Here is a 21,034-nt window from a genome sequence, read left to right as displayed (position 1 = left end):
ACCGGGCCATCCTATTATTTGTTGCCCTTTGCGAGTGCCCACCTGCCATGATGTATAGAAAAAGCCCTAGTGCTTCCATAGGGCAAACCTCGTTACTTCCATTAAGATGGTAACGATTAGTTAAAATTGCGAATAAAGCATGAATTTGGTCAGCCCTCATGCGAAAGACATTATGGCACTGAGTAGCATTGGCCATTGTCTCCATCATCCACTGCATCCATGCCTGTTGTGGCGCCTGCCTTGCAGCTCTACCTTGCACTTGGGCTTCCAAATCAGCTACCAACATATCGATTATGTAGTCTTCCTCATCTGTGTAGTTTCCAGCCGATGACCCACTCGTGATATCTGAAGAAGTGCTCATGGTCCTGAACATAATACATATACAAATAACTTAGTGGTTACTGCACTTTCGAAGTGGACAACATATATAGTAAACATGAATGCTCCATGCAATGTACATATTAGTGCAGTAAGTTAACAATAAGTTTTGTTAGTGCATTAAGCTGACACCTGCACAGCGAAGACACAACCATGTTAGAACTGTTAGTGCTACAAAAATACTAAAAGTTAAATTAGCGAAGAAAATTATGAACCCAAAAGTTAACAACAACCTAACATTAGATAGTGATACGCATGAGCAATAATTAATGGCCCTATATGCACGTCAAACATAAATACGGGAAGTGCATGCTGCAAGTAGTCACTGATGTACTGTAGTTCATTAAATACTTCATTTAATTCGGTTCCTGCAAAAAAAGCATCATCAATTAGCACTTGAATGAAGTGCTCAGTCGCTTTTCACCAGGCAGTACAACCTGCATGTCAGTCAACCTGCATGTCGCCAACCTGCATGTCAATATAGAATGCAACACACAATAATAGGTAGAATAACAAGATAACTAGGGACTAAGCAAACTTATTGAAAAGCTACATCAAACGAAATGTGCCGATATTGTTTTCACCTACACACTCAACATAATACCACAGTTACGTTGCTCGAGACGAAGTCGAGCAAAAATTATTCGAGACAGACAACACGTTCGAAAAAAGAAGTGCTCATGGTCTGGCACACTCATCGTTCGATAGGAACTCCCAGACGGATCGATTATCAGATAGTGTCATGCAATGTTAAAACATTGCATATCCGGAAAGATCATAGCTTCCAGGGACGCCCCCGTAGAGAGCACCCCCATAACCAGATCCCCCATAGCCGGCAGCACCACCATTTCCATCATCGCCGTCGCCATCACCACCTTTACCATGACCACCTTGTCCTCCCTTGTTGTCCCCAACTCCCTCGCCGTCATCATCTGCACCGTCCTCATCATCTCCAGCTCCAGCTCTTTCAGCTTCGGCAGCATAACCAGAACCCTCTCCAACCACAGTACCTAGAGGTGACAATCAATAACTGTAATAACAACTGATTATGTATTGTAAATGTAACAACAACTTTATGTGACAACAACTTGCGCAATATTGATCAACACTTTATGTAACTAGGGGTTTTGTTATTGTGTAGCACTTTATGTAACTAGAACCTAGAGGTGACTTCCAGTAATGGTAATAAACCTTAAATAGTAGGTTGCCATCATTGCAAATTATGTCTTCCAACAAGCTGCATGCAACATACATACCGGGAGGAGCTGACTGGAGGTATCCTCCAAAACCAGGCGGGGGTAGTGGCTGGTACTGGGCCATGTCCTGATACTGGGACTGGATGAAGTAGAGCCTCCCCTCCGGTGTGGGGCAGTCATCAAGGAAAAACTCGCGCAGGAAGCCATCACGAAATACCCGGAGGGCCATGTGGTATATTGGGTCCCTGGAGCTGACTCCGTCTGCCTTCAACAGCTCCATGCAGGCCCTAGCACTCTTTGCTTGCTTGAGCTCTTTGCGCCTGGCCCTGCTCTCATTTGACTGAATGCGGAGGTTCGCCAAACGGTTCAGTGCGTCACTGGCATAAGATCCCCTTGACCGCTTCGAGCTGCTGCCAGAGGATGTTCCTCCAGTGAGTGTTCTCTTGCCACGCCGTGGAGTTTGCTCCTCGGGTTCTTGCAGCGCTTGCTCAGTCAAATCCTCGATGTCGAGGATTTCAGCCTGTTGAGGAGCTGCAGAGATGGCGCGTGGGCTCATAGGGACCCCAGAGCGGTTTAGGGTACATACCCTACCCCTAAACACCGTGTGGTTCTCTGGAGTGAAGAGAAGGGGACCGTTGCGGAAGGCACGGGCACCTCTCCTCATCTGCACAGGAATAAGCACAAAAGGGTTAATGAGTACGGTATTCATAAAAATCATACTAAACAGTATGCAAGGCATATGTACTTGTAATCAAATGATATGTAATACTACCTTTAGTACTCTTAAAAGTAGACTAAATGAGCTATACATTACAATAAACTAGTACAGCTACAACCTTATCTTAATTTAGTCGTAACTAATTAAGTAGGTTGGTTTATGTCAAATAATAGTGGTGCAAGTTTTTATAAGATCAGTCCTTACTGACTGATGCCATGGTTGGTTAGAACATAATAAGAGGAAACGACGTTATGTAATTCTAAACATATTATTCATAAATGTACCTTTAGTACACATAAATGCAGCCTAAATGAACTCTACATTTCAGTTCACTTCTACAGCTAGAACTACTTAAATAGCTAATTAGCCGATGGCATGGTTGGTTCCAACTAAATTCGAAAATGCTACCTTATGTACTTGCAAACAAGTAATTTGTAATACTACCATTACTACTCATTCATTGTACAGTAAATGACCTTTACATTACAGTAAACTACTACAGCTACAACCATGACTACCAATAGTCCTAACTAATTAAATACCTTGGTTAAAGTCACATAAAGCTAGTAATAGTGATTCTGAAAGTACTCCTAAACAGAAGCATGCTCAGTCATAAAACAATAGCGCTACCTCTGTACAACACTAACTGAAGAGTATGAGCCTACATGAACATGACAACACAGAGAAGTACTAGAGCAAAAGGTATTTCTATCTAATTACTTCCAACTAATTAAATAGCTTCGTTAAACTCAGCATACTAGTATTACATGTAATCAAACGGTGTGCAGTACTTACATTAACAGTAGTCTCTAATGCTACACCTGTTCAGCATACATTTTGATTTGCTAATTACTAAAATGTATATGAACCTATATTGATGACAAGAACAGGAATGAAATGAACACATACCTGGTCCATCCTTGTCCACCACTCAGGGCTTGCAAGGATGTTTCCCGTGAATGGGCAGAGCCCAAGGCCAGTTGCCATCGACTCCAACCAGCACCATGTTTGGAAGCGTCGGCGACAAGTGTCCCAAAAGTTCTTCAATTGAGTGCGGTTCACAACCTTCTGGGCCTTCTGGTACATCTTGACCTCAAGGTTGGCGTAGCGTAGCCTTGGCGGTTTGGGCAGGTGCTCGTGATGGTTCGATCTCTTCCATGCAAGCCTCGAGGAAAGCTTGCAGCTCCGCCTCGTTCCAAGTGGTGTGCCCAGCAGCCATCTATGAACCAAAGTCATGCAAGCAAAAAAATGGGGAATAAATCACAAAATGTTGGGCTGTACCTTCTGAAGGTGATCGGAGTCGAGGAGGTCCCAATCGAGCGCCGCAGCAACGTTCCCCGGGGTGAGCTGGCGCACCAACTGGCAGATGGCTTCAGGGAACTTCAAGGCGATGTGGATGACGGCGCGAGCTACAGCTTGCACATCTTCTTCGGTGGTGGCGGTGTAAGCAGCGTCCGAACGGAAAGATGTGAAGAAACCCTCAGAGGATTCCAGATCTGAAGGTAGCCCCCTCCTTCTAAGCAAAGCGATGGGCGACGGAGGCGAATGGAGGAGGTGATGGGTGGGGGATTTGTCGACGATGAGTTTGCGCTTCACGCCTACCGCAGCCATGCCCTTATATAGAGCTAGATCCCCTTTCCGCAATGGCGATGCAAGGGCGCCTAATCCCCTTCAACTGTGCAGCACGAGATCAGAGATGACCGGTCTCTGCAATGGCCGCAGCGATTCCGGAATCGGGCAGCTGATGCCTTCCCTCTGCACGAAGCGCCGATGCCCCTGCGAACGGCACCTTTCTCCTCCTCCGATGCACCACACCAATGTGGGCTTGTGGATGCTTCCTTTTTAGGCCAAGCAGCCTATGCCATGCGCGTGGTCTGCCAGGCTTGCCCGGACTGGCGACGACGAAGATGATGCAGACGACGACTGCCCTCTGTGCTTGCTGCCACGATTCGAGATTCGATGACCGCCGGTCTTCATACTCCTGCAGGCGACCTCGAGATGTCCTCTGTGCAATACGATGCGGCGGCGCAAGGAGGAAGAACAATGGGGAGGGCACAGCAGTATATTTTGGGCAATAGGTGAGCTCGAGCTTGGACATGCAACAATGGTGGTGCGGTGCTCTGGAAGGAACGATGAATGGCAAAACACAACACGCAAGCTTTTGGGGAAAGTTCAGCTCACTGCGAAAACTGATGGGTAATAAGGTGTCTGGACCAGACGGAAAGGCAGACGGCCACCTAACTCTCGTCACCACCGTCACCATTACATCTGTGTCCATGTTACTGACTAGCGCCCCCTCCTCCACGCCTGATGCCTGTCTGTACGCGCAGCACAGCCAAACCTACACTAATGAGCGCACCCTGAATAATACAACCTTACCGAGCCGAAGATGGAGGCTCTTCGCCTGGAGGCCCGCAAGGCAAAAGCAACTGCTGAGAAAGACGCACAAAGGTTTGCGCGGGAGATGGCGAAGGCCACTGAGTCCGTAAAGACCGCGTGCCACACGCTTTGCCTCGCCCTTACTGACATGGGGGAGAAGGTGCGAGTAATCCCTGGCGAAGGTGCTTCTGCCTTCGACTTCTCGGAGTGGACCCAATAGGCCGGCGGTGCGGTCTCCGATTCCACCACCGCGTACGGCGATTGTTGCGCGTGTGTATCAGCGGCCTTAACCATGGGCCTACTGCAACAAAATGAGTGCGAGCACATCGCCGAGTTCCCCAAGCTTACGAAGGGGGATTGGGAAGTCAGCTCTCAGGACGTTTCGCCCGCCTTACGCGCCTGGCGCAAGCAGTTCTGGCAAAAGGAGGGCCGATCTACCGCTAAGGCGCGCCTGCTCGAGCACTTGGCGAAGGTAGAGGCAGCAGAGCAAGGCAAGGAGCCAGCGACCGAAGAAGGTGGAGCGGATACGAGTGCAGGGGCGGACGTCGACCAATATCATCCAGAGGTGTGAGGACCTCCGCCCGTTTTTCAGATTTTAGATTTCTTTTGGCGTTGACTGCGGAAGGCGAACGATGTAAATTTGGCCGATGGCCCTCCCCCTTTCGCATTGTAGCTGAAAATGGCCCTTTTGATATATGAAATAGATGAACCGGGTTTAGCTAAATGTCCCGTTTTGATGGCTTTGATGTGTATGCTTGCATCATTTTGTACACGAAAAAGGGGCGACGCTTTTTGCCCACTTTATGTGCTCCGCCCTCTCTTAACCTTGCACTTTGCCATTTGTCATTTTTATGCTGTCTCAGCAGGGTTTTCACCGAAAGTTGTGTGATCAGCCTCTTTTTGGGGATCGGTGGAACAAAAATGAGAAATTCGTCGCGGTTAAAGGCCTGCCAAAAATTAAGTATTCATGTCGCGAGATGATAATAAATGGCAATAGTTACAAGGTTTTGAAAGTTGCCAGCTAGATGCGAGCGCACCCCGGGCGAACCCTAGACGACTATGACCGTGTCCATCTGGAACGTCGGGAGGACATGGCCCGCTTTTGGCGAAATCATCGGAGGACTGATCGTCAGGAAGCGATCGCCCATCGCCGTTATGGTCTAGTTTGTGTTTCGCCTCCTTCTCCTCTTAGGGTAGTGTATAATATTAGTAGTGATGACGAACCAAGTTCGCCAGATCACACCTTAGGGAGAGGAGGGTGCTTTGGGGGCGAAGATGTAATTTTTTTGTAAGTTAGGCTATAAAGCCAGCTACCTTCTTTCACCTGTACCATGTTGTATGGCATATATTTTTTGAAGTTAATACAGATGTGTTATATTTCCTTTTCGCTATTGTACGCATAGTCACCTTTCGTGCTTTTGTTAGGTCGAAACATGTCGGCCCCCTTGCGTATATTAGCGAAATAGGTCTGCTGACTTTTCAGCTTTCGACTTCTGTTTTCGACTTGTAGTATTCCGCGTTAAAGAAACGCTCGTGTTTTTTTACATAGATCAAATATGATGGTGCTCGGTTATTCATTTCCCGAATCAAGTTGTCGCGGTTTCAACGTTCGGCGAGCGATGCTTCAGCCGATTCGTTTTGCCCCCTAGCGCTTTCGCTGATCAGACATTTGCCTTGGGGTTTTTCCACGAATTATCACACACAAGTAAAAAAGGCGAAAGACACAAGGATTTTATACTGGTTTGGGCCTCCAGGATGGATAATAGCCCTACATCCAGTTTTTTTTCATTTTCCTCTTTTTTTTTGTATTTTTGTGCCGAAGGGCTTACATAATAAGAGATGCCGAAAGGCCTATATGATAGTATGTACATTTTTAAAAGTTGGCAAATGGGGTGCCACCCCTTCTAGACATAGAAACGGTTAAGAGAAGCAGCATTCCAGGAGTAGTTGAACTCTTCGCCTTCCAGCGTCGCCAAGCGAAAAGAGCCAGTCCTGGACCTATGCTTGATGAGGTATGGCCCTTCTCACTTCGATTCAAGCTTTCCGACCGCCACTAGGTTTGCCTTCTTCCTTAGGACTAGATGGCCAGGCAACAGCTCTGTCGGTCGAACCTTTTTGTTGTAAGTTGCCGAAGTGCTCTTGGCGTATTCGTGCATGTGTTCTAGTGCTTCGACTCTCACCCCTTCGAGGAGTTCGAGCGACACCTCGCGCCCATCTTCGCCTCCAGAGAACATTACCCTTGATGAGTTAGCCCCTAGCTCTGTTGGGGTCATTGCTTCGTCACTATAAAGAAGCATGAACGAGCTAAACTTGGTTGGCCTTGTGGGGGTCGTCCGAAAGGCCCAGAGAACAGATAACATTTCGTCTAGCCATTTTCCGTTCGCCGCCCCTTCAAGCCTCTTCTTGAGCGCCTCAAGGATCTTGCAATTTGCTCATTCGGCCGCCCCGTTCGATTGTGGGTGTGCGACCGAAGCAAACTTGATTTGCAGGTCTAGGCCTTCGCACATCTCTCTGAACTTGTCAGAATCGAACTGCTTGCCATTGTCAGTGATGAATTCTTTCAGCACTCCGAAACAGCAAACAATATTCTTCCATACAAATTTCTGTACTGCTACCAAAGTGATCGTACCGAGCTATTCGGCTTCGATCCAATGGGAGAAGTATTCAATTGCTACAATTGCAAACTTGTACCCATTTCGTGCCACCGGGAAAGGGCCAATGATGTCCAGCCCCCATCTGGCGAAAGGCCTGACTGGTGCGATAGGTTGCAGCTCGTACTGGGGTGCTTTCTGGTTTCGGCCATGCCGCTGGCAGCTTTCGCATTTCTTGGCTTGCTCCACACAAACTTTCAGCACAGTGGGCCAATATACGCCCTAGCGAAACACTTTGGAGGCAACCGTTCTTGTGGCTTGATGCGCACCGCACAACCCCTGGTGTATTTCTTTCGCTATTTCCTCGCCTTCGGTAAAGGATATGCAGCGAAGCAAGGGTTGGAGCACCCCGGAGCGACACAACTGCCCCGAAGTCAGCTTGATCTTGCGGCTCTGAGCTGTAGGTGCTTTGCTTCTGCTTACCATTCTTGAGGTACTTCACGAACGGTGTTCGCCAGTCCTCTGGGTCTTCGCCCCAGTTCTGCCTGGTCAAATGCCATGATGTCCAGGCTCTCTGTGGGCACACTTGGTGCATACAAGACTTCAAAAAATATGGCTGGCGAATGTGGGCCTCCACTAGCAGCGGATTTCGCCAGGGCGCCTGCTTCCTCATTCCGGTCTCTAGGTAAATGTTCGACCGTTATGCCGGCGAAACACTTTTCCATAGATCGAACAGCCTCTAGATACCTCTTCATGCCTTCTTCTTTTGCCTCAAAAGATTTGTCAACATGACTTGCCACCAGTTTGGAGTCTATTCGGATGAGCAAGCGCCAAACCCCAATGCTTTTCCATCCAAGAGGTTTTCATACATCAGGGTTGCTTAGTGTGTCCGCCTGAAAAAAATAACTTTCACATGCATTTAATTGCAGTGGAACTTTTAGCCGCCTGAAAAAAAAAACTGTTTGTTGCTGCATAGCAAGGGAGCAAATATCATTTACCTATATGGCAGCATAGCACGGCGAGAAAAAAAAATCAATGTTTATTCTTCTTGTCGTTTTCTTTTGTTGATGTTCTGTGAAACCAAGGTCTAAGCACTTGTGATATTTAGCTGTATATATCCACTGGTGATATATTTGCATAGTTTCTATCCGTTTTATTTTTTAAAAGAATTGGATCAAAATCTGATGACCGATAAATAGCAAAATATTTCTTTATAGGAAAAAGTACGAATTACCCCCCAAACTATTGCAGTCGTCCGAATTACCCCCTGATCCCGAAAACCAGACATTCTTCACCCTCAACTTTTAATACCGGACAAATTACCCCCCTCGACCCAATCCAGACCGGTTTTGTCCTACGCGGCGTACACGTGGCAGTCCAGTCATCATTTTATTTATTAAAAAAATATGGGACCCACCTGTCATACTCCCCTCTCTCTCCTCTCTCTCCTCTCACACTCTTCCTCTCGCTTTCTCGCTGGTCGGCGCGACTCGACGGCAGGCGGGGGACGCAGCGACGATGGCGGGGGACGAGGAGGTGGCGGCGGCCACGGCCATGACGAGCAGCCGCCCCTCGGCACGAGGATGGATGGAGGCGGGTGTGGGCGGCGGCGCGGGACACGGAGACGGAGGTGGCGGTGGCCACGACGAGCAGCCGCCCCCTCGGCGCGGACCCCCTCGCCTTCCACGTCGCCGCCGCCTCCTTCCTCGCTGACGTGGCCGCCGCCGCTGCCACCACCACCACCACCAGTCCCCACCTCGCCGCGTGCCCTCGTGACCTCCTCCTTGATCCCCCGCCTATTTATACTCGTCTCGTCACCCGCCTCATCATCAACAGCAGAAGCAGCAAAAGAAGAAAAAGAAAAAAGAGTGATCTAGCTAGCTCGCCTGAGTTCATCAGCTGTGTAATTTGAGTTATTAGCAACAATGGCGGCTGCTACCATGGCGCTGAGCTCCTCCTTCGCCGCTGCCGCCGCTGGTGGCGCGCCATGGAGTGGTTTCGTCGGCGCTGGCCGCGCCGCGGTTGGCTTCCCGCCTCGCCGGCGTGCTGTCGCGTTCGTCGTTAGGGCCCAAGCCGAGGTGAGCTGAGCGTTCTTGATTGGTTTCACTGTGCGTGTTCTGGTGATTTGCTCCGTGTGCTAACTTGGGGCGACTTCGTCGTCGTCGTTCGATCCATCTACAGCCGGAGGTGGAGCCGACGAAGGAGGAGACGACCACTTCGTCGACCCCGACCCCGACTCCGAGCCCCGCGGCGGCGGTGCCCAAGGCGAAGTCGGCGGCGAGCACGGGGCTATGGAACGTGCTGGCGTTCAGCGGGCCGGCGCCGGAGCCGATCAACAGGCGGCTGGCGATGGTGGGGTTCGTGTCGGCGCTCGCCGTGGAGGCGTCGCGCGGCGGTGAGCTCCTGGAGGAGGCCAGCAGCGGGGGCGGGCTCGCGTGGTTTGCCGCTACCGCCGCCGTTCGTCCGTCCCACCCGTCGCGCCACCGCTTACGCGTCCCCCGCCGCCGCTGCCTCTGTCCGACTCCGCGCCGAGGGGGCAGCTGATCGTCGTGGCCGCCGCCGCCGCCTCCGTCTCTGCGTCCCGCGCCGCCGCCCGCAACCGCCTCCATCTGTCCCCGCGACGAGGGGTGCCTGCTCGTCGTGGCCACGGCCGACACCGCCGCCTCGTCCCCCGCCGCCGCAGCCGCCGCGTCCGCGTCACCCGCTACCGCCTCCGCCGCCGCATCCCCGTCTGCACCGCCGGCGATAAAGCGAGAGGAAGAGTGAGAGACAGAGAGTGAGAGAGAGAAGAGAGAGGAAGAGAGAGGGGAGTATGACATGTGGGTCCCATATTTTTTAATAAATAAAATACTGACTGAACTGCCACGCGTACGCCACGTAGGACAAAACCGCTTAGGATTGGGTCGAGGGGGGTAATTTGTCCGGTATTGAAAGTTGAGGGTGAAAGATGTTTGGTTTTCGGGTTTAGGGGGTAATTCGGACGACCGCGATAGTTCGAGGGGGTAATTCGTACTTTTTCCTTCTTTATATGTCAAAAGGATATATAGTAGTTGAAAAAGACATGCATAGGCATTCTTTGGAAAACAAAAAAATATAACTAATACGTGCTGAAATAACTAGGGCGAAAAACACAAAACACCTTTAGTGGCGTATCCACTATCAGAGCTATAGGGTCTCGAGCCCCCACTAAAAATTTTTGTTATACATCCATTAGAATAGAGGTTATAGTTTTGTGTAGTTTATTTAGCCCCTCTTGATAGCCCTTCCTATATCCGCCCACCAGCTTGTTGTAGACTTGAGACTCTACTACGTGAACGTCGCCTTTGCTGACTTGCTGACAAACCAACCCTGGATATCGTGCTTTTGCTTAAGCTGCCACGCTAATTTTTGCTTGACCAGCTTAACGCACACTCGTTCAAGGACGAGCGCGTTGCTCAGCAGCAGCCTGGCCAGCAGCCTCTGCGTCAACTCGTCGCCGCTGTAGCCCACCAGGTAAATCGTCGTCACGCGACGTCGGAGGCACTCGATCGAAGAGAACATGGACTCGTCCTCGGTGGTGAACAGATCGTCGCCGTCGCGCTCACGGCGCTTCTCGTCCACGTCCTCTTCCTGTAGGCCGTAGTAGTCCGGCTCCTTCGGTACCGGCACCAGGAACAGCGTCAGGCACTCCAATTTTGGTGTCTGCTCCAGGATCCTCCTCACAGCGTTGGCGGCGCCATCACTTGGGAGGCATCCGGTGAGGTCCAGCCGCGTAAGTCCGGCGAACGTCAGGGACGAAGTGAAGTGCTTGCTCTCCATGGATGCGCCCATGCGGGCCGACTCGACGTGGAGGTGCGTCGTGCCGGCGAACAGGTCGAGGAATCTGCCGAGCCTGCCGATCTCCTCCGCCGAGAGGTTTTTGCTGCAGAGTTGGACGGTGCAAGACGAGATCCTCTGCACGCCGCCGTGGAGGGACAGAAGCGACTCTGGCGGCACGGCGCCGCTGTACGCCAGAGTAGTCAGCTCCGTCGAGTCAATGGCGACGCTCTTGACGTTCTGGCAGCACCGGAGGGCGAAGCTACGAAGGCGCTTGTCGAGGATGGAGAGCGTCCTTAGGTTGGGGGCGCCTTCGATCTTCAGGTCGGTGAGACGGGGGCAGCCGGAGATGAGCCGCTGGATGTCTCTCCCGGAGTTGCCGGGGCCCGTCAGACGCATCGTCTCGAGGAGCGGCAGGTTGATGGATTCTGGCACGTTGAGCCAAGCGTAGCTGATGCATAGCGTCTTCAGGGCAACGCAGGAGTAGAGCTTTCTTGGAAGAATGTACCCACACCTGGTGGAATACAGGTGCCCCTCTTCATCGTCGTCGGACTTCTCCGGCGTCTCTCTCCTACTCTTCACCTTCGCCTTCCGCTTCCTGCAGCCGCCTCTCTCGCAGATTGGGCAGATGAAGAAGCGGAGGTCGAGATGGAGTTCCTTGGAGGCATGCCGAAGGACGTGGTGGAGGCACATGTCGACGAAGACAACGTCCCACCCGGTGATGCTGTCGAAGGCGAAGCCGAAGCGGCGGAGCGGCAAGTTCCGGCCGTTGCACCGTCGGCGGCTGAGCAGCGCGGCGCTGAGGCCGTCGAGGAGATGGCCGCTGCAGCTCTTCCGCTCCTCTGCCTCGTAGAAGAAGGTCTCCCAGTCGTTGCTCCTCTGGCCCTCGTACTCCTCCAACGAGATGGTGTCGACGCAGCCGAAGACGTCGCGCCACCGCCGGGACAGCACCGCCGTGCGGCCGGCCTCCACGTTCGGGAGGAACGACAAGATGTGGCCCAGCAGCTCGTCCGGGAGATCGCTCAGCCGGTCTCTGCCGTCGTCGGTATGCATCGCCGGGGATGACGACGACTCCTCGCTAGACGCCATAATATCGGTTGGTCGATCGATCTCGATCTCCGCCGTAGGCGGTTCGCATTTTCGCAACAATGTCTGCGGTTGTCTTGGGATTTATATTGAAAAAAATAATGCAGTAGGTTCGTTTGATCGATCCGTACGTTGATCGTGGAGAACCAGGGCTCGTTCAACAGTACGCATCCGAGGATTCAGCGATCTCGAATCTGTTATAAGGAATTTATCTAAATCAAAAAATAGTAACTATAGATATCTTTTCAATTTTTTGGATTTGCTGAAACAATGTTGATAAGAGTTCTTAAAATGCGCTCCACGAAAATCGAGACGGAATCGAGTTGGTTTCTGCCGCGATTTTGTCTCGCATTGACTTGACCCGGCTCGACCGAAAACGATATAGGGCTGGCACAGCGTCGCGATCATCATAAATACACACACCTACGTTACCAGTTCACCACGACGAAGACGACGCCAAGATCGAATAATATGAGGAGCCGAGATCGAATACGGCAAAGACGATGACCATTATGCAGCGCCGCGACCGGCTGAGCGATCTCCCGGATGCGACGCTGGCGCGGGTGCTCTACCACCTCGGCTCCGTCAACGCGACCGTCACGTCCGCGCTGTCCCGGCGGTGGCGCAACGTCCACGCCGCCGTCCCCGTCGTCGACCTCGTCGACCCCAAGAAGGGCGAACGGTGGGGAAACGTCTCGAGACAGAAGACCTGCTTCGATCATCAGGTTACCGCCGTCATCCTCGGCAAGGACTTGCCGACCCGCAAGTTCCGGCTCGACGCGTTCTACCCGCCTTACGACCTGCGCGACCAGTGGTTCGCCATCGTCTCCGTCTCCGGCCTCGAGGAGTTCGACGTCAAGCTCCGGTACTGGGACCACTCCAGGCGCAACCTCTGTCCGTTTGGCACCCACCCCAAGGCCTCCGCCGACTTCGACGAGGAGATGCGCCACTCGTTCACCGCAACGCCGCCGCACATCTTCCGGTGCGACACGCTGCGCCGTCTGCTGCTCACCAACTGGACGCTCGACGTGCCGGCGGGCGGCGTCTCCATGCCGTCGCTGGAGACCCTATTCCTCAAGAGGATCATGGCGGAGGACGGGGCGGTGCAGCGTCTCATCTCTGGCTGCCCGAACATCGCCGACCTGACGCTGGAGCAGTGCCCCAGCGTGAAGAGGCTCGTCGTCGCCAGCCCGCGCCTCGACAGCTTCGCCATGATCTGCTGCCACCACGCCAGCCACGTCGTGCTCCAAGCCGAGCGCCTCCGGACGCTGCGCTACAAGGGCGGCCTCCCCGGTGAGAACTTCTTCTCCATCGCCAACTGCGGTGACGTACTGGCCCTGACCATCGACATCTGCGAAAGCCTCCTCGGGAAATCGGCATCGGCTGTCGTCCCCATCACAAAGGTCATCACCCGGTGCACCAACGTCACCTTCCTCCACCTCCACCTTCGCCCGACAATGGCGTTCCACAGCGGGGCTTTCACACGCGCCCTCCGCCATCTTCCCCACCTCCGGCAGCTCGCTCTCAAGGGCCTCCTCGACAATGACGAAACCGCCCTATCAGTCTCCACGTTGCTTCGCAACACGCCGAACCTCGACGTGCTCTCGCTGATCCCTCTCCGTCCTCGCCCCCCAAAGCCTGACTATCTTTACATGTTCGATGGCTCCGACGATGACTCCTCGCAGAACGGCTACGAGGAAAACAAGAAGGACAAGAGCGCCTTGGACGGTGAAGACACCTATGTTCATGTGCCGAAGATCTTGTGGGGGACTCGAGTAGAGTGCTTGCACAGGCTGAGGAAGATCAAGCTGCTCAACTACAAAGGGACGCCCAACGAGAGGATGCTTGCAAAGTATCTCCTCTCCAAGGCATCAGCTTTGGAGCAATGCTCCATTACCCTGCCAGCTAATAAAACATCAACAGAAGATCGTCGACGGAAGTTGACGAAGGAGCTGTCATACTGGCGAGCGAACAAGCGGACAAGAATCTCTTATAAGAGTCACGTCTAGATTATGAAATCTTTGCTTCAATTCTTTGGGTAAAAATCTGTATATTGGTTGAGTCACTATTGGATGACGAAAGTTTAATTGCTTCGAGCATATCGATTCAAAGGTTATGTTGTCGAAATAAAGAGAGACAAAATTTCGGAATCTACCATTACTTTCGTCAAACTTTCATAAATATAGTACATACAGTACATCACACTACGAATTTAGCATTAAATGTATCATTGAACTAAAGAATATGGAGCAAGGAGTATAACAAAACTATAAAATTTATAACTCCCAGAAAATATATAATGCTAAAGATCTAATCTCATTACAAAATATGTAGTTTGATGTTAAATTATAGATTTAAAATAATCTTGTCAAAGCACATGTAGTTTCGTAAAGTTTACTATAAGGAAATACTTCAAAAATACAGATTTTTTTCTCCTAAACCCAACCCCCACCCCCACCCCCACAACCATTTCCCCATCCATCTTCTTCCTCTTCCTCTTTCTCTTTTCTCCCTTTTCTTTTGTTTCCTCAAATCTAGTTGGGCGGATGTGCGCTACGTTGTGCAGGAACTGGCGGAGGGCTGACACCCACTTCTTGCTGACTTGTGGGGCAGCGGGGCAGGGCACCATGTCAGGTGTTGGTTGCGGCAGTCAGCGGTGACATGCTAATCGCAGCCACCCTGAAGGAGGATGGCATTGTCGTCACTGCGTCGGTCTTTCTGCCTTGTCTTGTGTTTGTCGTCCTCAGCGAGAACGACCATCTTGGCAAGGGCGACGAACGGAGCATCAAGGCAGTGATCACCGGTCAACCAACTTTGGCTCAAGATGGTAACCTAGGATGACGAGGGAATTTCAGATAGTGCTGGTGGTATCCGGGATATATGAATCTAGCATAATGGCTAGATTCAGTGTTCTCCTGTTGATAAAAGGTGGCTGTAGTGAGAAGAGAAGACGGTGAGATCATTAGCGATGTCGGTGGCAACCGGGTTGGTTGGATCAGACCAAATAGCTAGATTTGGTATGCTTTTAGAATGCATGGTAGCTACAGCGAGGAGTGGTATCGACAAAACGATGATGAGCTGGTTGGTAATGCAAGTGATGGATGGGGTGATGTTAGATCTATGGCCTAAGTGCCACAGGATCTAAGGACTAAGGTGGTTGTGCCCGAATCTATTTGTGCAGTAACAAACTACAATTGAGGGGCGTCTACTCTACCTCCTATGGATGGCATCAGCAAGCAAAGAAATTAGCATCCGGGGGTTAGTGAATCTGTATCACTTGGATCTGGCCAACGGTTGGGGTAGGGTGATGAAAGAGACAATCATGGATGGAACACGGATAAGGGCTGCTGCAGGAGCTCTGACTATATTTTAAGATCGTCTTATGATTTTTGCTGTGGCACGGATTGTTAGGCAACAAAAGATCAAAGCTAGTCTTCTAGTGTTTTTGTTTTTAGTTATTGTTCTTTCTCAGTTACGAGACTTGGAATTATTCTTTTAACACTTGGTTGTGCATGGATATAGAGACTGGATTTCTATCCAATGTCTCAAAAACATACAGATTTTTTGTTTTAGTAAAATAATGAGCGTGACATGATTGATATGCATGGTGAGATGTTTTTTCTTTGCTGTCCATTATTGTCTACTGCATGTTCATCATTTTTAGCAAACAACAGTAGACTTCACAAAAGAGTTCTCTTACTACATAGTAAATGTTACCTGTTTCAGTTGCGGCTCTGTCGGTTGATGTATCCTTTCACTAACACTAACATTAGTTGATCCTCGTACCGCTGCCCTGTTCTTGAATTGTCGGCAAGAGTGCAACCCTGCACAGAAGGATTCAGGAAACCTGTTATTCACAAGTCAGATCATACTAGAATTCAGAACTGATTTAAAATTTGGTTAACTCCTATTTGCCAACTCACCCCCACCCCTCCTCAAACCCAGAGTGGTTTTAGTTATAATCAGCTTCATAGGCACACACATCATCCTCTACCCTCTTCTTCTTCCATTGCACTTTACCTCTAGCCCCTGCCTCTTAATCGACATTGCAAGGTCAAGCTATAAGTTGTTCCCGCTGCAGCCGACTGAGGAAGAAGGCGGCCGGCCATGGGAAAGGGCAACCTCTCCCAAGCTGGCCGACTCCTTCGAGCCCTTTTCAGGACACCACGACAAGTTCTTGCAGAAGCACAAGCCAATGGGAACTCAGCAACGATGACCTAACTTCATAGGAGCACTAGCAGCGGTGTTGACTTAAGAGGAGACGAACTGAAAATTTGGATTCTAAAATTGGAACAATCAAAAACCTTTTTTCAAAGTTTCATCATGCCGGTATTTATTGGATTTAGTAGCATGACTAAGGAGGTCATGGTTGCGGCGAAGAGAGCCACTTGGAAGGCGAGATTGCTATTGCGCGATCAGTCGCGCGCCCCCTCCCAGCGCGACTGGACACATGTCGCGCGCGGAGAGGGAGCAGCGGAGGCGCCGCGAGGGAGTGGAGCGAATTTTCCCTTTTTTTTCTCTCTCTTTATTTTCTGTTTCTGTTCATTTGGTTTTTTTCCTCCGGTTTTTTCGTTTGTTCGGTTTTTTTTCCTGTTTCTCTTTTGTTCGGTTTTTTACAGTTTTTCTAAAGATGTATAAATACCAAGTTTGTATTCGTATGTATACCAAATTTATATTCATATGTATAGAAAGTTTATATACGCGTATACAAACTTTCTATATGTGTATACAAACTTTCTATACGCGTATACGAAGTTTGTGTACGCGTATACGAAGTTTGTATATGTGTATACCAAGTTTGTATACGCGTATACAAAGTTTATATATGCGTATACAAACTTTCTATACGTGATGTATTTTCTATTTTTTTTAATTTTTTAGTGCGTATACAAACTTTCTGTATGTGTGTATATATTTTTTATGCATTGAAATATAATAAAATATATATATATATATATACATATGTATATACTTATATATACACTTGTATATATAGTATATACATACGTATATACATATAATGTATACAGTACGTATGAGAGAGTCTATAGGGGGTGACTGACCGCGCGCGCGGAGCCGCGCGGCTGATCGCGTATCAGCACCCTCCCTGGAAGGTGGCAATCTCGTGGGCTGCACCCATGGCTTTGGTCACAACATCGTCAGCCTAATCAACAAGAGGAGAGGAGAGAGCTGTTGTGATACACTAGTACAGATCCTTCTATCTGTGATGGCCTTTAACATGCCTAGAATTAGCGGATCGTCACAAGGAAGTCATCTCATGCCTAGAATTAGCGGATCGTCACAAGGAAGTCATCTCAATCGGACCGAAAAAGCACCCGATTGAGATATGGTCGCACAGACATATTAGATTGGTGTAAAACTCAGGCCCGTCACAGATAACACCTATCCATGACGGGCCATAGTATAGGCCCGATTGAGATAATAACTAGGCCCGTCCCAGTTATAGATGACTCATCCGTGACAGGCTCTATACTAATGCCCGATTGAGATGACTTAATCTTTTTCGGGCTTTAACTAATGCCCGTCACCGATGAGTATTTTTCCATGTTTCATATGAAATGTTTATATTTGTAAGTTGTCCTGTAGCAAAATAATTAACTGCAGTATAATAATTCATTTTATTAGTTAAAATAATTTTTCGGGTACTAAATAATTTAAAATGGAAAATTTGTCAACAACAAAGTTGTATAACTTATCAATATTTATAACTTTTAGTTTGCTCATTTTCTACATAACTTTTTTTGAACAGTTTGAATTTGAATTTGAAAATATGACAACTTCAAAACAATATTTTCAAATACTAAATAATTTTGAATGGAAAAATTGTCAACAACAAAGTTGTATAGCTTATCAAGATTTACAACTTTTAGTTTGGTCATTTTTCTATATAACTTTTTTTTAACAGTTTGAATTTAATTTGAAAATATGACAACTTCAAAATAACATTTTCAAATACTAAATGATTTCAACTAAAAAAGTCATCAACAACAAAGTTGTATAACTCATGAAGATCTATAACTTCTATTTTTTTCATTCTTCATCCGACAAAGTATTAGTAACATTGTTCACAAAAATTACATATATATATGTGTTATAGTTTATAAAAGCAGATAAGAGATATGTGAATTTTGTGAACAATGTTACTATCACTTTGTTGGATGAACAAAATGACGAAAATAAAAGTTATAGATCTTAATGGGTTATACAACTTTGTTGTTGATGACTTTTTCAGTTGAAATCATTTAGTATTTGAAAATGTTGTTTGAAGTTGTCATATTTTCAAATTCAAATTCAAAATATTCAAAAAATGTTATATAGAAAAATGACTAAAATAAAAGTTGTAAATCTTGATAAGTTATACAAGTTTGTTGTTACATTTTTTCCATTTGAAATCATTTTCTACCCGAAAAATTATTTGAATTTCTTATATTTTAAAATTCAAATTTTGTAGAGTTTAATCAAACTCGGATGGAGAAATGACCAAAATAAAATTGGTAGATCTCAATGAGTTCTACAACTTTTTTTTTGACAACTTTTTCATGTGAGTTCATTTAGTATCATAAAATTCAATTCGAAATTCATTTTTGCCTAGAAGTCTGATTTACCTCCTCCTTCCCTCTCCACCACTTCAAAATTTCGGCAACCTTATCTTCTCTTCTCACTCAGTCCTCTCTCTCTCCATGTTATCTTCTCCTCTTCCTTCTCTCACTCAGGCGGTGGCCGGGCGGTGGTTTGGCGGGGGACGGCGGGAGTAGCGGTTGCAGTAGGGAGGCGTGGCGACGGTGGGGAGGGTTAGCGACGCCGGCCTTGGGGCAGCCGGATCCGGGGTCGGTGGCCCTGGAGCCGCCGGATCCGACGACGCTCAGCAGCGCGAGGCGACGGCGATGAGCGGATACGGTGGCGCCAGCCTCGGGGCGGCCGAGTCACGACGACGGCGTGGCAGCGCGCAGCGGCGGGTGGGAGCGGATCCGGTGCCGGCGGCGCCCTCCCGCACGACAACGATGGCCCTGGGCGGCGCCGCCATCCCCTCCTCACCGTCCCTCCCCTCCTCACCGCTGCGGCGGCGGGGCGGCTCTGCCGCCTCCGGCTGCCCCGCCCCACGCGGATCTGGCGCCAAGGGTGGCAGGAGCGACCGATCCGATGTCGGCAACGACGGTGGGCAGCGAGGGCGACGGATCCGGTTCGGGCGACGACGGCAGGTGACGGGAGCGACGGATCCGGTGGCAGCGACGACGGCGGGCAGCGGGGGCGATGAATCCGGCGCTAGCGACGGGAGCGGGGGCAGGTGGCGGCGCAAGCGGCTGGCGAGCTTGGGCTGCGGTGCTGCCGCATGCGGCTAGGTTTTCTTTTTTTTTGGAATTTTATTTTTTTTGCGATTTTTTCTCAACCGTGATGGGCTATAATTTAGGCCCGATTGAGATGAGAGTCATCCGTGATGGGTTATAGTTTAGGCCCGTTTGAGATGAGAGTTATCCGTGATGGGATTTTGTGTTGGCCCGATTGTGATGTGTGTCATCCGTGACGGCCGGATACCTGAGTGAGATACTTTACCACATCAGTGACCTTTGCTCCGTGACGGGGGCTCTACCCGATAGAGATGAGACTTGCCGCCTATTACAGATAACTGAACCCGTGCTAGTGATAGCATCCTCAGTCGTAGTGGAGAAGGTGCTATGCGAGGCAATGGGAAGGGAGAGTCACCATGGTAGAGGCAAAGGCTAGGGTTAGGGCTAAAATTCCACGTCACATACCGTTTCAATTTTAAGCTTCACAATATGCAATCTCATGTGACTGAACTTTGTTAATTTTTAGACGCCTAAAATCTAGCAAATACAAAACTTAGAAGTCATAAAAAATTACAAAATTATACAAAAATTCAGCCCTTGAGCATGAACTGCCGGAGGTGGGGAACATGCAAGAGGGCACGCGTGAAAGCGCCACCATGGTAGTATGGTACGCCAACGCCGGGCGGAGGTGGAGGTGGAGGAAGATGAGGCTGGCGCACCGATGGCACTGCGTCATCGCGCCCTCCCTGCATTGCCCCGCCGCCCCCAACGTACACCACCTCCATGCCGCCGCGCCCCGCCGGCTTCGGCTTGAGGGTCGGCTACCCGCGCCGAGGAGGCCAGATACAGGTGTAGAGGGCCGAATCTGGCAACCGCCCCACCACCTCCATGTCGTCACGCTACTTCCATGCAGCCAAGCCCTAAACGCCTCGCTGCCACCGCTGGCGGTGGCTCGGGGACGGCTCACGCCCCGGGGAGGCCAGAGCCGGATGGGAGGGTGCCGGGTCTGTTCAGTGGCATCGCCTCGCCATCATCGCATTGCCCCGGATCTGGTCGGGGCCGTGGGCTTTGATGCCGTGACCTTGGGGGAAGGGAAGGCCCAGCGGCCACCGTCCTTGTAGCCGCACGGTTTCCGGTGGCCCGTTCAGGCAGTGGCGAGGTAGAGGGGGAGAGAGGTGGGGGTGGTGGCGCGGCGGCTGGGGCCGACTTTGTGTTGCCCTGCCCTAGGAGCAGCCCGGGGGGGGGGGGGGGGCGGGTGCAGGGATTTAACTAGCATTATTATGGTGTTCTAGAGAAATCTGACATATTTTTTGTAACCAGCAAGTAGACTGCATTTTCTGTTGAAGCAGCTTCCATTGGTTTGTTGAAGCTTTTTTCAGATGTTTCAGTTCTTAGGTGAGGATAGCCAAGGAGGGCGACCATTTTATTCTTGTGCATTTTGTTAATTTTCAAGCTAGTTCATCCTAGCTATCAATTCAAATAAGTGAAGTTAATCTTTTTATGCTTTTGCAAGAAACTTATTTTAGGGCTATTTGGTACATGTGCTGGAAATTTCTCTCTAGGTATTTTATATTTTTGTGATTT

General features: G+C 49.7%; 3 protein-coding genes and 1 pseudogene across 3 annotated transcripts; 2 read left to right on the top strand and 2 right to left on the bottom strand.

Annotated features, from left to right (window-relative positions):
• Positions 1–1,128: 1,128 nt before the first annotated feature.
• LOC127770141 (uncharacterized) lies at positions 1,129–3,279 on the bottom strand. The gene is made up of 3 exons (XM_052295809.1): positions 3,202–3,279; positions 1,635–2,238; positions 1,129–1,388 (listed from the first exon to the last, which is right to left on the bottom strand). Exons 1-3 carry the CDS (start codon positions 3,277–3,279, stop codon positions 1,129–1,131), a joined length of 942 nt encoding a protein of 313 aa, XP_052151769.1.
• Positions 3,280–9,187: 5,908 nt separating this feature from the next.
• Positions 9,188–10,555, top strand: LOC127770740 (uncharacterized; annotated as a pseudogene).
• LOC127771918 (F-box/LRR-repeat protein At3g03030-like) lies at positions 10,340–12,182 on the bottom strand. The gene has a single exon (XM_052297863.1). It carries the CDS (start codon positions 12,144–12,146, stop codon positions 10,569–10,571), a length of 1,578 nt encoding a protein of 525 aa, XP_052153823.1. The 5' UTR covers positions 12,147–12,182; the 3' UTR covers positions 10,340–10,568.
• Positions 12,183–12,592: 410 nt separating this feature from the next.
• LOC127771799 (putative FBD-associated F-box protein At1g55030) lies at positions 12,593–14,276 on the top strand. The gene has a single exon (XM_052297735.1). It carries the CDS (start codon positions 12,647–12,649, stop codon positions 14,150–14,152), a length of 1,506 nt encoding a protein of 501 aa, XP_052153695.1. The 5' UTR covers positions 12,593–12,646; the 3' UTR covers positions 14,153–14,276.
• The last annotated feature ends 6,758 nt before the right edge of the window (positions 14,277–21,034 follow it).

Source organism: Oryza glaberrima, chromosome 4 (assembly GCF_000147395.1).
Source record: "Oryza glaberrima chromosome 4, OglaRS2, whole genome shotgun sequence".
Lineage (NCBI taxonomy): Eukaryota > Viridiplantae > Streptophyta > Magnoliopsida > Poales > Poaceae > Oryza > Oryza glaberrima.
Note: the sequence above shows the minus strand (reverse complement) of the source record. Positions and strands in the feature narration are given on the sequence as shown.

Bases quoted from the DNA above. Each gene is read 5' to 3' on its own strand.
- LOC127770141 (XM_052295809.1), bottom strand. From the start codon at position 3,279: ATGGCAACTGGCCTTGGGCTCTGCCCATTCACGGGAAACATCCTTGCA. The intron at 2,239-3,201 runs GTATGTGTTCAT...ATTCCTGTGCAG, and splicing joins GGTGGACAAGGATGGACCAG to ATGAGGAGAGGTGCCCGTGC. The intron at 1,389-1,634 runs GTATGTATGTTG...TGTCACCTCTAG, and splicing joins CCTCCAGTCAGCTCCTCCCG to GTACTGTGGTTGGAGAGGGT.
- LOC127771918 (XM_052297863.1), bottom strand. From the start codon at position 12,146: ATGGCGTCTAGCGAGGAGTCGTCGTCATCCCCGGCGATGCATACCGAC.
- LOC127771799 (XM_052297735.1), top strand. From the start codon at position 12,647: ATGACCATTATGCAGCGCCGCGACCGGCTGAGCGATCTCCCGGATGCG.